This window comes from Cibotium barometz, chromosome 1 (genome assembly GCF_041138505.1).
Source record: "Cibotium barometz isolate CiBa-2024 chromosome 1, ASM4113850v1, whole genome shotgun sequence".
Taxonomy (NCBI): domain Eukaryota; kingdom Viridiplantae; phylum Streptophyta; class Polypodiopsida; order Cyatheales; family Cibotiaceae; genus Cibotium; species Cibotium barometz.
The window spans coordinates 27,810,732-27,826,924 of NC_141046.1; the positions used below are offsets into that span (position 1 = coordinate 27,810,732).

At 43.0% G+C, this 16,193-nt stretch overlaps 1 protein-coding gene across 1 annotated transcript; it reads right to left on the bottom strand.

Annotated features, from left to right (window-relative positions):
• Nucleotides 1-9,461: 9,461 nt before the first annotated feature.
• LOC147641821 (uncharacterized) lies at nucleotides 9,462-13,528 on the bottom strand. Its single transcript, XM_086799991.1, has 2 exons — nucleotides 12,342-13,528; nucleotides 9,462-12,124 (listed from the first exon to the last, which is right to left on the bottom strand). The coding sequence occupies exons 1-2, from the start codon at nucleotides 12,875-12,877 to the stop codon at nucleotides 9,808-9,810; spliced, it is 2,853 nt and encodes a 950-aa protein (XP_086656117.1). The 5' UTR covers nucleotides 12,878-13,528; the 3' UTR covers nucleotides 9,462-9,807.
• Between the last annotated feature and the right edge of the window lie 2,665 nt (nucleotides 13,529-16,193).

The window sequence follows — 16,193 nt, forward strand, 5'->3', positions numbered from 1 at the left end:
TAGGTTTTCTCCTTTCTCCCCATTTTCATCCTTCCCACCTTGAGAAGCCATTTACTCTAACAATAAGCAAAACAAAAAGTTTCTTACAAAGAAAAAAACATACAACACAATGATCTTACTTGGTTGGGCAATTATGAATTGTCTCTAATGATGTGAAGAACAATTCCATTGATTTCTCCTTGTTGATATTTGCTTCAATGATTCTTCAAGGTTTTCATGTACTCCACTTGCTTCATGTAGAATCTCCAACGTATGCCCAATTTATTAGGCAAGAGGTATGCTCAATCTATTAGGCAAGAAGTATGCCTAATCTATTAAGCAATAGGTATTTGTATAGAGAAGATTTGAGAAGTATAAGGATTAGCTTATGGAAATGAATACAGAAGAGATTAAGGAGTAGAGATTAGCGTTAGCAACAATGAGTAGCTCATCAATGGAAACATGGAAGAGATAGAACTTAGCTCTTACCAATGTAATGCTCCTTGCATTATAAGCATGAGGACTTGTAAGACTAGAACTTTGATTCTCCACCCAACCATATTCCAAATGGACCCTTAACACATGGTTATATAGGCCTAAGTGATGCATGACCTTCCAACTTCAGTCCCTTGACCTTTCATTGGCTAGGCATGGCCTTTTTACTCTCCAATGCCTCTTCAACTCCCCCTAGAAGGGGGTGCCTACTTTTGTGGCCTTTGGGCTTCCCTTGTGCACCATTTACATTCTTTTTACTTTAACCTTAATGCCTATTAACCATTGCAAAACTTTTACATATAAATAATCTTTTCTAGTCTTACCTTAGAGTGTGTCGTGTTAGTCTCATAACACCTTATCAAGGCACTCTGACATCGGATCTCATTCTTGCATGACTCATCATCCATGCCCCATGCCAAAACTTTGCATGCTTGTCTTTGATATAGTTGGCTTATCTCGTCTTCTTCATTGAGCCTTATTCTTGCTTAGTCCATCCCTCTTCCCATCCATGACTCACCATTCTAATGTATGTGCACTCACAAGGCTTCCATTTTCTCACGGCATGCTATGTCCACCGTAGAATCCTCCATCTTGCCCAATCAAATGGGAATCCCAATTACGATCCATGGAGCCATCTAGACCCATGTACTCAAACGATGGTCTTCACCAGCAATGATTGAATCAACCATGCTCTACATCTCCCTCCAAGGCACAAAACTTTCCTAAATCCATGCTAATCAAAGCAAGCTAGTGATGCCCATGCTCAAAGCAACGCTGCATATGCCCAAGGTTGGCATTATCTGGCAATAAAAAATTTCACCCTGAGCCACAGAAGCTAAGCCACGGAAGCTCTCTTATGCTTCCCTTTTACCAATGTACTTGCTAGACTGGGTGTCATAAATTCTCCCATTCTCATGGACAATCTACCCTCCTTTCACAACCGCCGTATTGGTTAGCCTCGTTGCACATCAACATATCTCAAACCATGTGTAAGAGTCCAAGAAAGTAGAGTGTTGGAGTAAGAGTTAAAGAAAGCTTAGTGTTGGATTTTCATCGAAAGAAGCTTTTCTATACATGCCCAACTTTTTCCCCATACCCATGCACACCACCTGCAATTTATACATGGGCTCTGCATATATAATAGATACATAGGCACTATTCTTTCGCGAACCTACATTGAGCCTCATCATTGATAGAAATCTAGGTACATCTCTCGATTGGGGGGCCATGGTGAGGACAAGCGTGGCCCATAGCGTGGCCCATGGTATGACCCATCACATGGACCTTTCTCAAATAAGCATGAACTTTATATGGCCTTATCTTTGACCACACCACCCATTGATCCACACTGCCTCTATCCCAAGTGCTCACCAATGCTAAATCCATCGAGCCACGGAGAAGGCTGCTCAACTCTGTTTGTAGTTGTTGGCATAACCATGCATAAAGTCTAATGCCATGCCTAAAGCAATCTAATGCAAGAAAAGTGATGCCAGGTAAATGTTGAAGAAAGCAGCCAAGAGAGTCGAAGAAAGCAACTAAGTTGGAGCAGTCTTTGTTTAGAGAAGTGTACGGACACAAGCACACCTTCAGAGTCATTGCCCATGCACACCACTTGTATATTTTGTTGAGAAACATGGGTATCCCGGACATGTAGTCTCTTGTCCAGACATTTGTGGGTGAGGCCTCGAGTGGGAAACCCACTCGAGGCCTCGAGTGGGAAACCCTCAGTGATGTGATGAGTGGGAAACCCACTCATCACATCACTGAAGAAGGCCGCGTGGAGAGGGCAGGGGTCTCACAGTTGGTATCAAAGCTTTGTTGAAAGCTTAAGAATAAAAGACCAAATTTGACAGAAATTTATAATAAAATCTTGGAAAATAGCATTCACATATTGTGTTTTCATTCAGATTAAGTTCATTATTAAATACTTTTAATTGATGAATTAGATTTTATAGATAGATGCCTCGTGTTTATCTGGTATTCTTGATCTTACTCAAACTCAGGATATGACTGCTTTTGCTTTTGAGCATATCCTCTCCTCCGCTCTACGACTCGAACGAGCAAGGAAAGGCTCGCAAATCATTTTGAGGAATTATATTTTTCGGACCTAGCTGAGAGATGACAACATAAGGAATGGCTATGGTGATTAGTACTAATCTTACATTAATCTAGTGATTAAGCTAATCTAAGGTGGGTGATGATGTTTAAGAATAAATATGATGATTAATTACTAAACTAATTAAGCTTAAACTCAAGCACAATTAGGATATAAGATTGAGACTTGTACTCATAAAGAGGCTTGAGAGGTTGCTAAGCTTAAACTCAAGCACAATTAGGTTATAAGATTGAGACTTGTACTCATAAAGAGGCTTGAGAGAACCCCTCCCAAATGATGCTTTAAGGTGTAGAATGCTTGACATTTAAGAACGTCTTACCAATGAGCTTGTGTTTTACTTCATTGTCAGTGTCTACTCTCATATAAGATTGGTAATGTGCTCTGGATTTTTTTACAATGATGATTTCAAGCTAATCCAAGTAATTAAAAAACAAACTACGTGCCAAAATTAAACTAGATGAGGTGAAAAGTCACTCAAATTGAGCGATGTAAATGGATGAGATGGATTTGGATGCAAGAGAGGGCTTCCCACAATAGAGTTATACCCTAATTTCCTAATTTTGACATTAATTTGACCTAATTTTTACTAATGATACACTAATAATAATGATTAGTACTTAATTAGAGTGATTAATGATAACAAAATTTGGAGGCCAAAATTGTGAAAATAGGAGAGGTTGATGGGGCTTTTTGCATGGCAATGTTGCTCTAACTTGGTTGAAGATCCCTAAGACAAAAGCCTCAACTCAACTACTTCAAAAATTCATGATTTTTTAGGCATCAACAGTCAACTGGTCTTTTGACTACTGTTCAACAGCCAGTTCATAAAATCACATGGGATTTGAGATGCAAGATTCTTGGAGTATGAGGAAATAAACCCTAAGAGGATTTGCCTTAATTTGATCTATAGTTGATGAATTTTGCTTTGCAACCTAGCGGCTTATAGCACGATTTTTGGGCATTTTCAACCAAATCTACCAGTGATTCTTAGTGAGAAGGAACGTCTAAATGTGAGCAAGGTAGCCCTTGAAGGCTTGGAAAATGTGTAAGTGAGTGAAGAGAACAAGCCCTTACAAGCTTAACAAAGTTGATTAATGCTAATGAAGATGAGATTAAGCTACTAGAAGATCATGGGGAGAGAGGTGGCTCTGATACCATGTTGAGAAACATGGGTATCTCGAACATGTGCATGGCTATGGTGATTAGTACTAATCTTATATTAATCTAGTGATTAAGCTAATCTAAGGTGGGTGATGCCTAAGCATAAACATGATGATTAACTGCTAGACTAATTAAGCTTAGACTCAAGCACAATTAGGTTACAAGATCGAGACTTGTACTCATGGGTGAGGACAACATTGGCTTTGCTAGCTCATGTGGCTTCTTACTCAACAATGTCTTCTTTGGCTTACCCCTACCAACTCTTGTGCTCAATGGCACCACATTTCTCAATATATTTCACTCTACAAGCATCATAATGTATACTTTTCGTATCTCACGGCACATATGCACACATATACCTACAACTAACCTCATCAAGGCCAACCCTTTAGGTACATCTCTGGATGGGTGGACCATGGTGAGTGCAAGCCTGACCCATGGTATGACCTATCACCTCGAGAACCCTTGACCTTGTAGGTTCCTCCAAAGAGCTTCAATTATATAACATTTGCTTTGATTCCACTTCAATACCAATAAAACCTCGCCTTAGCTGACATATTTAGCCACGAAGAAGCCTCATCTCGCAACATCATGGCGGTGTGAGATCGAGGCATACTCTCATGTTGTGCCATAAAGATACAGATTGCCATTTATCCATTCAAGTCATTACATGGTGGTCATGGTGCTTATCCTGCTAATCACAAGGTCCACATCACTTCCACAATTGATGGAGGCCTAGCATGAAAAACCTCTACATCGCCTATTACTTTCCATGCCACCTTGACATGCTGCCTACTACCATCAAGGCAACCCAAAGCTTCCCACCACTTTGCCTTGCATATGTGTGGACCGGTTCCAAACTATACCACATAACCTTGACTTCCAAATTCATGGTGTATCCTCTTGACTATCCATACCTTTTCACCCTAGCAGCAACTTCACTACCAACTTGGGTGACATGAAGACACGGTCACCACTACGAAGAGGGGCATGTCAACCAATCCGTGGGTTAACATGGTTTTTCCTGTCCAACCTACCGTCGGGTGCTTTGCCATCTTATCCACTTAAACTTTATAAAAGAAAGTGTGGGAACATATAAAGGAGCCTTAATGTCAAATAGGGGAAGGTGTGGGAACATATAAAGGAGTTTCGATGCTAAATAGGGAAAGTCTATGGACTTAATGTATATAGTTGCTTAAGACTAATAATAGAGGCCGAACTATTTTTAAGTTTGGGTCCTAGTGTGAAAAATACTTATTTGTATGTAAGTCATTTTGACAATAAGTAATAAGCAACCATTCCCTTGCAATAATTCACTTGTGAGCTCCCCTCTTCCTCTTTTTACTTGCTTATATGCTTTTGAATCTTGCTTGCTTGTTGATGAACACATGCTAGTTATGTTTGATTGTGGGTTTTCTTCTTGCATGTCCTTCCCCTGCCTTTTGTGAGAGAGAACTACTATGAAGAAATATATCTTGTTGCCTTCACTAAGGCATAGAGAGCTTTCCCTTCACCCCATTGAGAGGAGCATTTCGATGTGACAATGAAGTGAGGATGCGATAGCATAACCACATTGATGGGAAATTAAATTTACGCCTCGAAGACAAGGCCCAACGATGCATACACTTGCAAGGCTAAGGTAAGCTCTTGACGAGTACCCTGGTTAGCTAAGGAAAGTACGATGCCCATGCAATAGAGTTTTATCCAACCCCCGAGTCCCGTTGGATCCCCATTAAGATGTTAGAAGATCAAGGCTACGATGACAGAAACCCTTCCGTTTGGGTCCCAAAACCTTGTGGACTGCACATGCCAATCTCCAAATCCAAATAGAATCACACATGGCAGCTTCCAACTCTAGTTTGAGCCCAATAGTCGACATTGCGTTGGGTCCCAACCAAGTTGCTAGCAGTGCACAAGGCTTCTTGAAGGGAAGCCCTACATTTGGGCTCCAATGTCAAGAACACCCACTCTATAAGCCTTTGCAACCATGACATCAAATGTCAAACCAAAGATGGAGTGGAGACCAAAAGTCATGCGCCAATCCCAAAGCGTAAGCAAGAATGGAGAGTAGTGGATTCCACTGCCACTCATGTGCCAACACCACCTTTAGATGAATCGGAGGAGTCCATGAACACCAAACATCAAAGCTAGTATGTTGCCCATGTGCAGAAGCCTTACCCATCCTTGTTCCCATCAAAGAAGAGCCACCCATATGGTGCCAGACTCCAAAGAGAGCCGTGTACACACTTTTGTGGCACCACCAAGCAACCCTAAGGCTCAAAAAGATCATCACAACCCCACAACACCTCTACATGCCACATTGTAACACTAATTCGCTAGTTGGAGCTAGAATGACAAAGCTCAATTAAGCGCGCAAGCAAAGTTGACGACAAAGATGTCAAGGCTTTCATTGTGGATGGGCAAATTACTCTCAACCTTTGCTTAGTGAGGCTACACAGTAACCGAAAGCTTAAAAACCTATCGTGCATATGTAACATAGTACTTCTTATTTATCGCATAAATACACATATATCCGAGAATGACAAACTTGAAACCCAAAACAAAACAAAAAATGACCAAATATTTAAAACACGCACATATACACACCTATGCTTGCATGTGCATATCTCTATACATTGCAATATACGCACATACATGTACATATGTATGCACCTCTTTAAACCAACCCCCTTCCCCCACAATCCATGCCCCTCTGCCTGAAAAACTATCCCCACCACAAATTCTTTAAATTTTCTCTCCCTAAATTTTTGAAATACCCATTCCCTTAGAGAAAACTTCCCTCCCCCCCCCCACACACACACCCAAACCAAAAAAGTAACAACAAAAAAATCTTGGAAAAAAATAATAATTAAAAAAGACATTGGGTGTGCCATGCCATCACCCAAAAAATAACAAATGAATATTTTTTAAGGGTTATTACGTATGCCACATAGCAAAGAAAGCCCATGTTACCACGTGGCATTGGGTGCCATGGCACCACTTTTTTAATTACTTTATTTTAGAGAGAGAGAGAGAGAGAGAGAGAGAGAGAGAGAGACCGCATGAAAACCTTCCTTGAGAAGAGAATTGAGAAAAGAACCTAGCCAAGGAGAAGAGTCGAATAACAACTGAAGTCGGCAAAAGCCCAAGAAACAACTAGGCTCCACATCTTCCTCCAGGTTAAAACATTCCTTCAACCATGCTAAAATCAAGCAAGGTAGAGGTTTGTCCAACAATCCAAAATTACTTTTCACAACCGCCCCATCGACATGCTTCAAGCAAACATGATGAGTAGCTACCAAAGAGGCTAAAGCATTGCCTAAATCCATTTAACCATGTCCAAAGCAAGCCACCCATACATGCTATATTGGGTGTCCTGAATTATTTCGTTCTCCTAGATAACCCAACCTAATTTACACCCACATCAAGCCCATCTTGCTTCACATTAACACTCAATTCCCTATATCAAACCATGTGTAAGAGTTAAAGGAAGCAAAAAAATAAGTGCCAAAGAAAGCGGTGTGTTTTTACCACAAGGAACTGCAATATACGTGGGTTCACCTTTTATCCAATGCCCATAAATGACAACCTGGACTATACACACGATCTCTGCATCTAGTAGACACATCATCAATGGGCAATGATATCTCAAGTGCCTGCATCAAGCCTCATCGTCCTCCAGGTACATTTCTAGATGTGAGGACCACAACATGAGTGCAAGCCTAGCATATGGTATGACCCATTGCCTAGACCTTTCTCAAATTAGCAAAAACCCTTAGTACCCTCTTCTTAAGCCCCACCACCCATCTTCTCACATTGCCTTTATCCCCAACGCTTGCTAACGCCAAATCTCTTGAGCCACAAAGGCCACATTGCCTTTATCCCCAACTAACCTCGCCATCATTAACCCTCCAAGTAAATCTTACTTGAAACTTGGATCAATACAATGAGAGCTTGAGTTGTTTATTTGCTTAATCTCTTGTTTGTCTTAATCTTTCATTAATAGCCTTAATAATGGAATAATCATTTCTATGAACCACCCTAGCCATGTAAACGTTTTAAAAGATGCAAAAGCACGTAATTGCAAAAAAACGACAGTCTGACTAATCAACAAGTGGGCCACGACCCTAAGGTAGTATAGTATGCCTATAAATAAAATGGCACCACAATCTTTTTTTTTTTGGTTTCAAATAATTAATGGAGCATATTCCACGGTCTCTTTTGCTTTCTTTTAATTTAGGTCTTCACGATGGAGCAGGGATCCCTCCAGGTCAGCCCTCGCGTAGCAAGTCTTTCTATAGTTCTCCAGGTCAGCTCTCTCGGGCAGCAGAATCATAGCATCAACTCTCTCGTACGCCATGCAAATGTTTCTGTATCTCTCTCTCTCTCTCCCCTTGCACGCCATGCTCTGATAGTCTGGCGTTGATGCAGACGTGAGGGGCTTTGCAGGGGCGCGTCCTCGTTCATTACGGCAAGACAGAGAGCTTCAACAAAAAGCACGGAGAGAGAGAGAGAGAGAGAGAGAGAGAGAGAGAGAGAGAGAACAGGCTGGCATGTAGGCGTAGAGGGAGCTAGGTAGGATGGAGAAGGCTCGGTGGTAGGCGGAGGAGGAGGAGGAGGAGGCAAGCGTGCATAGATCTCCGATCTCCTATCGAGCAAAAGACAGCGGAGACAAGGCAGCACAGTAGCGCTCTCTGTCAGAGACAAGGCAGCACAGTAGCGCTCTCTGTCACTAGTCATGGCAGTGGAATTGGACCTTAGAAAGGAAAGGCTATTTACTGCCAAAGTTATTAACTAATGCCCACTAATAGTGGGCATAAATTATTACCCTCAGCAAATTTGACCGAACATCAATGTATTGCTAAATTATTCTAACGCCTTTACCAATGTAACACCAGTACAACATTTACTTGTGCTCATCTTCTCTCTTTCTGTTCCACAACATCATCTCCGAATCTCCAGTATTGGGAGAGACAGAGATTTAAAAAAAACGATGGTAAATTCAATTATATAGAACAAAAACAAGAATTTAAATAAATAGAGCCATATGCCAATAGAAATAAAAAGTTGATGTAACTGTAACCAAGATTTAGGATTCTAACTAAAGTATACAAATTTTGTCCTTGGAAAATGAAGCCAATGTCAGATTTAGACTGGAAGTTTTAAATTTTAGGCAAGAAAGTTACACTACATAGTACAAAGTTTCACCTGAGCACAGTGAAAGGATGATAGTAGAAAAGGACTATTTAGCGTAAATCCTTCTCCGCCAATAAATAATCTACTTTCTCGGTTAAATTGAAAGCTGTTTTTTAACGGAACCATAAACAAGCCTTGGTCCAAGTACAAGCATGCTGCATGTTCCCTTCCTTTCACACGGCAGGATGATGGGCGGGGGGATCCTGGGTAAGATCTCCCGGACTAGATGGCTCTTAAATATGTGAAGATTGCCAATGTATGAACGGGGGATCTTTGCCAGGAATGTAGACTTAAAAGCCGGCAATGAAGTCGCACGTTTGCTTCTGGACAAAGAATTGCATATAGCTTACAAGCCCTACCATATCAATAACACTTGCCGCAGAATAACATACAAATTGCGGTTGGCACGTCTGTCCAAATTGTGTCAAGGACATCTAAAAAAGAGGTATTCATATGAAAGAAGTGAAAGCAATACAGTATGATATGCCCACCTAGACAAGTACTAAAACAAATCTTTTGATTCCTGAAGAAAATCAAGTCTTTTGATTCATGAAGAAAATCAAGTGCAACACTGTGAATTAAGGTACAATGATCAAGCTAAACTACCATACAACATTGTCACACATTGGCCCGCCCACAAAATTCCACTGTTGCCTACTGCATTGCTTTCCCACATGGACAATCACCCCTTTATGTTTTCAATACATCAATACAGACATTCTGCTTCCCATTTCCTTCAGTGTCAAATGACTCTGGACAAAAAAAATAAAATGGAGCTTCTACTGGCACCGCCTGCATGAGATGGCCACCTCATGAGGAGGTTAGACAATGCTACAAAGATGACCGAAATGAATATGTGTCTAGTAAACAGGTGGGGGAGGAGATTCATAGGTGTAAGGAGGTGGGGGTGGAGGTGATTCATACGTGTAAGGTGGTGGAGGTGATTCATAGGTGTAGGGCGGTGGTGGCGATTCATAGGTGTATGGAGGTGGTGGAGGAGGTGAATAGGGAGGTGGTGGCAATTTGTAAGAATCCTCAGAAGGGGGTGGAGAAGATGGTAAAGAGGGAGGCTGTGGTTTTTCAGTTTCACAAGGTGGCTCAGCAGGTGAGGATGGCGATGGGAAAGGATGTTGGGGAGATGCATGTGGAGAGGGGGGAGGTGGAGACATTGTTGGAGGTGGTGGTGGGGACGTGTATACATAAGCTGGGGGCGGGGATTCATAGATTCCATGTGGAGGAGCGACTGGAGGTGGAGACTCGGAGACATGGGGACGAGGAGACGGGGAAGGAACAGCTGGTGGGGGGGATACATAAACATATGGTGGAGGCGAAAGGAGGGATGGGGGAGGAACCACTGGAGGTGGGGATTCATAGACATAGGGTGGAGCTGCAAGGGGCGATGGGGGAGGAACCACTGGAGGCGGAGATTTATAGATATAGGGTGGAGGTGCAAGGGGTGATGGGGGAGGAGGTGGGGACTCGTAGATATAGGGTGGAGGTGGGGATGGAGGAGGAACCATTGGAGGAGGGGATTCATAGACATATGGTGGAGATGGAAGGGGAGAAGGGGGTGGTAACGTTGGAGGAGGGGATTTGTAAACATAAGGTGGAGGTGGAGGTGGAGGTGGGGATGGAGGAGGAACCATTAGAGGAGGGGATTCATAGACATATGGTGGAGATGGAAGGGGGGAAGGGGGTGGTAACGTTGGAGGAGGGGATTTGTAAACATAAGATGGAGGTGGAGGTGGGGACTCATAAGCATAATGTGGGGGTGTACGGACAGAAGGGGGAGAAACTGTTGGAGGTGGGGAAGATGATGTTGGGGTAGGTTCTGGAGTGTAAGGGGGTGGCGACTCCAGAAGTGGTGGAGGCGGCGATTGATAATGATATAAGGGTGGAGAAGGTGAAGGGGGTGAAGATGATACAGGTGGAAGAGATGGAGGGGGAGGGCATGGTGGTTCAGATGTAGGAGGAGAAAGAGGAGACAGTGGGGATGAAGGTGGAGGTGTGAGTAGAGGCGGAGGTGATGGTGATGGTGGGGCAGGAGGAGAGCGTGTTGATGGTGGAAGTTGTGGGGGTGCAGAAAGCGGAGGGCTAGTTAACGCCATTGGTGGGGAAGGGTAAACAATTGGAGGGGGTGGGATTTCCAATGGAGAGGGACTCGGCTTGACTGGGGGTGTGGATTCTGAAGGTGTTGGCGCTGGGGGAGGAATGAAGGTAGGTGAAGAGCCCGATGGAGAAGGGGATGATGTGACTGGAGGAGGAGGGAAGAAGATGGGAGATGAACCAGATGGAGAGGGCACTGGGGAAATAGACGCAGGGGGAGACCTGTGCTTATTGGGGCAAGTTCGTGGAGGAGGTGGGGGTGTGGGGGGAGAGGGTGGAGGGGTGATAGTGGGAGTCATTGGCCAAGGAGGGAGAAGAGAAGCAGGAGCAGGCGGAGGACCACATACAAACTGATCACAACTCTTGCGATGGAAAAGAGCGGCAGCACACTCTTTGAAAGATTTCTGAGCCGGACGCCCAGGAATGCAGTTTAGTCTGTCATTGAAGGAGATTCCCCGAGATGGAAGAGCCAGACAATTGGGTGCCTCCCCAGTGAAGAAGTTGTCAGAATAAGTGAAGTTTTCTAAGTTGGGTAGAGCACATATTTCCGGAGGGATGTCACCTGTAAACATATTGTCAGCAACATCCAGCTGCTCCAAGCTAGCCATCTCTGCAATGGTCTCCGGCAGTGTACCACTGAGCTGATTGAAGCTCACATCCAGCACTGTCAGATTCCGAAGCTCCCCAATGTTGGGGTTGATGCATCCTGTCAACTGATTGTTTAGGAGGATGATCTCATTGAGATTTGGACCCATGTTGCCGATGCTGGGAGGGATGCAGCCCGAGAACTTGTTATTGGCAAAGACCACCACAGAGACTGGTGAGCTGCCGAGGTTGAGGGGGATGCCATTGACAAAACGGTTGTTGTTAACAAAGATGGCATCCAAATTCTTGCTGAAAAGGTCACTTGGGAGCTCACCCTCGAATTCATTGAAGCGTACGTCGAGGTAATGTAGGTTCGACAGAGAGAGCACCACAGAGGGAAAAGCACCCACAAACCTATTGTTGCTGAGGTCAAGCTCATAGAGGAGCTGGAGCTTGTTGAAGCTGAGAGGCAGGATGCCACAAAACCTGTTGCATTGTATCTTAGTTGAAGACTCAGCTAAACTCACATCAAAGACGTGGCAGAGTCTTTTTTCACTAAATATGAGATTAATGCTTCAAAACAACGTTAATCCACATACCTTATTCTACCACTGTGAATGCTTCAAATACCCTTAGACTACCAATAAAATTAACACAGTTGGCATCCTTTTGCAGAAGCAAGCACCAGTTTAGAGAAACTAACCTGTTAGAGTTGAGGTGGAGAAGGGCAAGATCCGTGAGGAGACCGAGCTCTTCCGGTAGAAAGCCTGCCAAGTCTGCATGGTTGAAGTCAATTCCACCAACAGTGGTAATGCATGGATCATCCGGGGCATCAGCACAGAACACTCCTCTGTAGCTGCAAACATCAGAGCCAACCCAGGTGGCAGTGTAGTTAAAAGGATCCGAGAAGATGACCTTCTTCCATGCCTGCAGGGCAATGTAGGCATTTCTGAGCCTATCATTCTCAAACACAAGGCCGGGTGGCACAGTGTCCGCCATGCTTCTTCTCTTCCCTTCTTCACTGTAGAACTCCTCCACATGGCTCATCTGATGCTCTTCAAGGTGCCTTTGCTGGAGCTCAGTGAGATGTCGGCCGATGTGGAGCCTCTCAGAGGATGAAGGGCTTGCCATGGCAGAGAGTATGGCAAGGATACAAAGAGAGATTATACCCCATTTTGTGAAGGAAGTGTGTAGTGAGTTATCTTTCATGGTGAAGATTGGTAAGAGATTCGGTCTCATGGGGGGCTGGGGGGAAACCAGCTACACCTTCTATAGGTCCCCTTCCAAGGTGACCCTTCACTGTGGTACCCTTTTCAAGGTAACCTTTCTCTGTAAACCTTTCCAAGGTGACTCTTGTTTGCAACCCTTTTGAAGATGATGCTTCTGTGCAACTCTGGTCACCCTTCTTCTGTGTTAACTTTTCCTACACTAATGTGCTACTCTTTGCAGGCTCCGCAAGGCAAGGCAAGGCTCTCTCTCTCTCTCTCTCTCTCTCTCTCTCAATGCAAAGCTCTGGATTTACACCTGTTCTTGCCCATAGAGACCATCTGTGCTACTACATTGCGCATTACAGCCCTTCACATCAAAGGATCACTCTCACTCTGCAGCCAGCAAGCATTGAAAGAGTTGAAAATGAAGCCAAGCAAGGGAGAGAGGGGGAGGCGAAGGCCCACCAAATGCAGCTTGTTTCTTAGAGGCTACCCAACAACAGTGGCTTCTAAAATTGAAGGCGAGGGGAGGGTATTACAATGTCACACCGACGTAGTAGAACTGAAATGATGGCAGTCCGCGGTTTCTGCAAAGACGCCAACTACTACTGTTGCTACTGCTACAGCCTCCTACAGCAAAAACTGTTTACGCTGCTGTGCTTGCGCTGAGCGGCTACTGCACTTTTTTTAGATGTACTGCCCAAGCCCTTCATAATACAGCCTTTTTCCTACACCGACGTGCTGCCTTTCTGCAGCCATGTTCGGGGGGGGGTGTGTGGGTGTGTGTGGGGGTGGGTGGGTTGATTGTAAACAAAAAAGCCTGCCCAGAGAAAGCTCTAGCTAGAGGGAAAAATTAAAGAGGTCTCTCCACTGGCATAGGTACGTACCCGCCCCCTCTTTATTCGCAACACCTTTTTTTACTCTTTTTTTTCGTTGATATGACAGCCATGCAGGAAGCCGTAAATCAACAGCGCATCTCTACACTCCTCCAGCCTGCCTTTTTTTTCCCGTTGCACAATCATAATTTTAACCCGAGTATTTAACCCTGGTTGTTTCAGTGGTCGAGTTGACCTGTCTCTCATAACCACACCACTCTTGAGTTGGATAGGGGCTTGACTTATCCTTTTTGCTGTCCCTTGGTCCGTGCCCCATGTGAACTCTAACATGTCTTCCTAAAGAGAATCATTTTGCAATCCCGACTTATAATCAAACTTCCTTCCCCTCTATAACCAAGGACACAAACCATGCTCCCCTTCTTTAACCAAGGACACAAACCATGCTTCCCTTCTTTAACAAAGGACAAAAACCATGCTCCCATTCACAACCTTGTGTACCGAGAGGCCCACTAGAATGGAGACTCGAGAGGAACACACAAACCATGCTCCCACTCAAGACCTTGTTATAAAGGCCCACGAGAAGACTGTGAAATACATAATAACCTGCCTGATAAGGTTGATAACTTTGTTGGTTTTCACGTGGTGAATATGCTTCTAGTATGAGTTCAACTTTTGTGAAAATCCTCACTAGACCATTAACTCACCTGAGTTTCTAGCAACATGCTTAAAGCCTTGATAGCATCGTTGCTATTATTGATACTGTCTTAAATATAGCGTGTGAATGTAGGGAGAGGACCTGCCATATTTGACACACCCCCTACAAGTGAGGAACCTACTTCAAAGCCTTATGCACAATGCAAAGGCTCTTGTTGGGCATGCTGAAAGATGCTGCTCCTTTAATGCAATGCCTTAGGTTCATCCATGTTTCCTTACTCTCGTGATCCCTCCCCCTTGCTAATAATGTAGGCATAGAAATTTACATTCTCTTTACAGATTTTGTAATTTAAAAATCAAACAAGGCATGCTCAAATGCAAATATATAAAAAGAGAGCTATTTAATTTCTTTGCTCTTAGTCATTCTCAATGTATATGGCCATTAATGCCTTAACTAACCCCACTATTTACTTCTTGATTATCTAGGCATTCAAGTGTTATTCATCTTTGGCCATCGATGACTTTACAAAGAACTCTTTATTTATTTATTACCAATATATTCAAGTGTTAGCAACTCCTAACATTGCCCCCCCCCCCCTCCTCTCCCTCCCAAATCCCTCCAATTCCTCTTCTAGACCCATGATGGAAAAACCCCTCCATCAAAAAATAGTGTACATAGATAGGGGTGTTCCACTTTTTTATTTGAAACATGGGAACACGAGACTATTCATGAATCCATTCTATGCACATATGAGAGTTCTTAGGATCTTCTTTGTGTTCAATCAACTTTAGTTTAAATGCTTAAATCTTGAAACATAAAATGTTGCATTTTGATAGGTGGCAAAAAATAACTTACAAGGTGTATGACCACTTAATCTTGCAAGTCACATAAGATATTCACCATAAACTCATCAAATACTCACATCCAAAGCATTATACTCATTTTGTTGCTAACATTTCGACACCCACACCCTTGGCTTTGGTTGGGGTGACAAAATCCTTTTATGTATTTGCCTCTCACTTTATAACCACTTGGCCTTAGCATAGTAGGCCAATCTTGGGTCCACAAATAGGTGCTTTTAATACATACCACAATGGATTTTTTTTGTGCCATGCTAAAAGTCCTCTCTCTCATTTTGGTTTAATCACTTTGCTTTAGCTTGGTATGATATGATGGCTACAACTTAACTAAGCACACCTTCCACTACCTAGAATACATCTCTTTGAAACCTTGCAAAACATTGGAATGATGGGTGATTGTAGGCACACCTTGGATAATGGTGTCAAATATTTACTATCCACATTAGTATTTTCATGTTGTATGAAATGCATATCTCAATATCTTACTTCTTTTCTTATTGCCCTTGACACCACATATATGTCTTGTACTGTGATGTAGGATTTTATCCACAATTAACGTTGATTTCTATGTACATAAAAAGCAAGATGCCAATTTTACGAGGAGTTTTTAGATTGCATTGCAAGTTGCCAATTTTGTTTTCATTGCAAATTGCCTTGCCATTTGCAATCTATAAATGGTTTCTAGCTTACGCATGTAACCATTTTAGAACTCATTTCTACCATTTGAATTTTTCATTTCTTCTTCATGCAAGGTAACAATTATGCTTGCAATTTATGAGTGGTTTCTATCCTACATAACTTGTTTCTAATTTCTTCTTCAACCAAGGTAACAATTATGCCTACATAGAATTACAAGTTATCTCTTTGAAAGCACATTCTAGGTCTTTTCTTTTGGTAGATACTTGATGTTACAAAACCATCACATGGCTCCTTTTTATCTTCCTAATGTGAGCTAACCCTATACAATATTTGCAAAGAAAGTTTCTCTTTTCTACG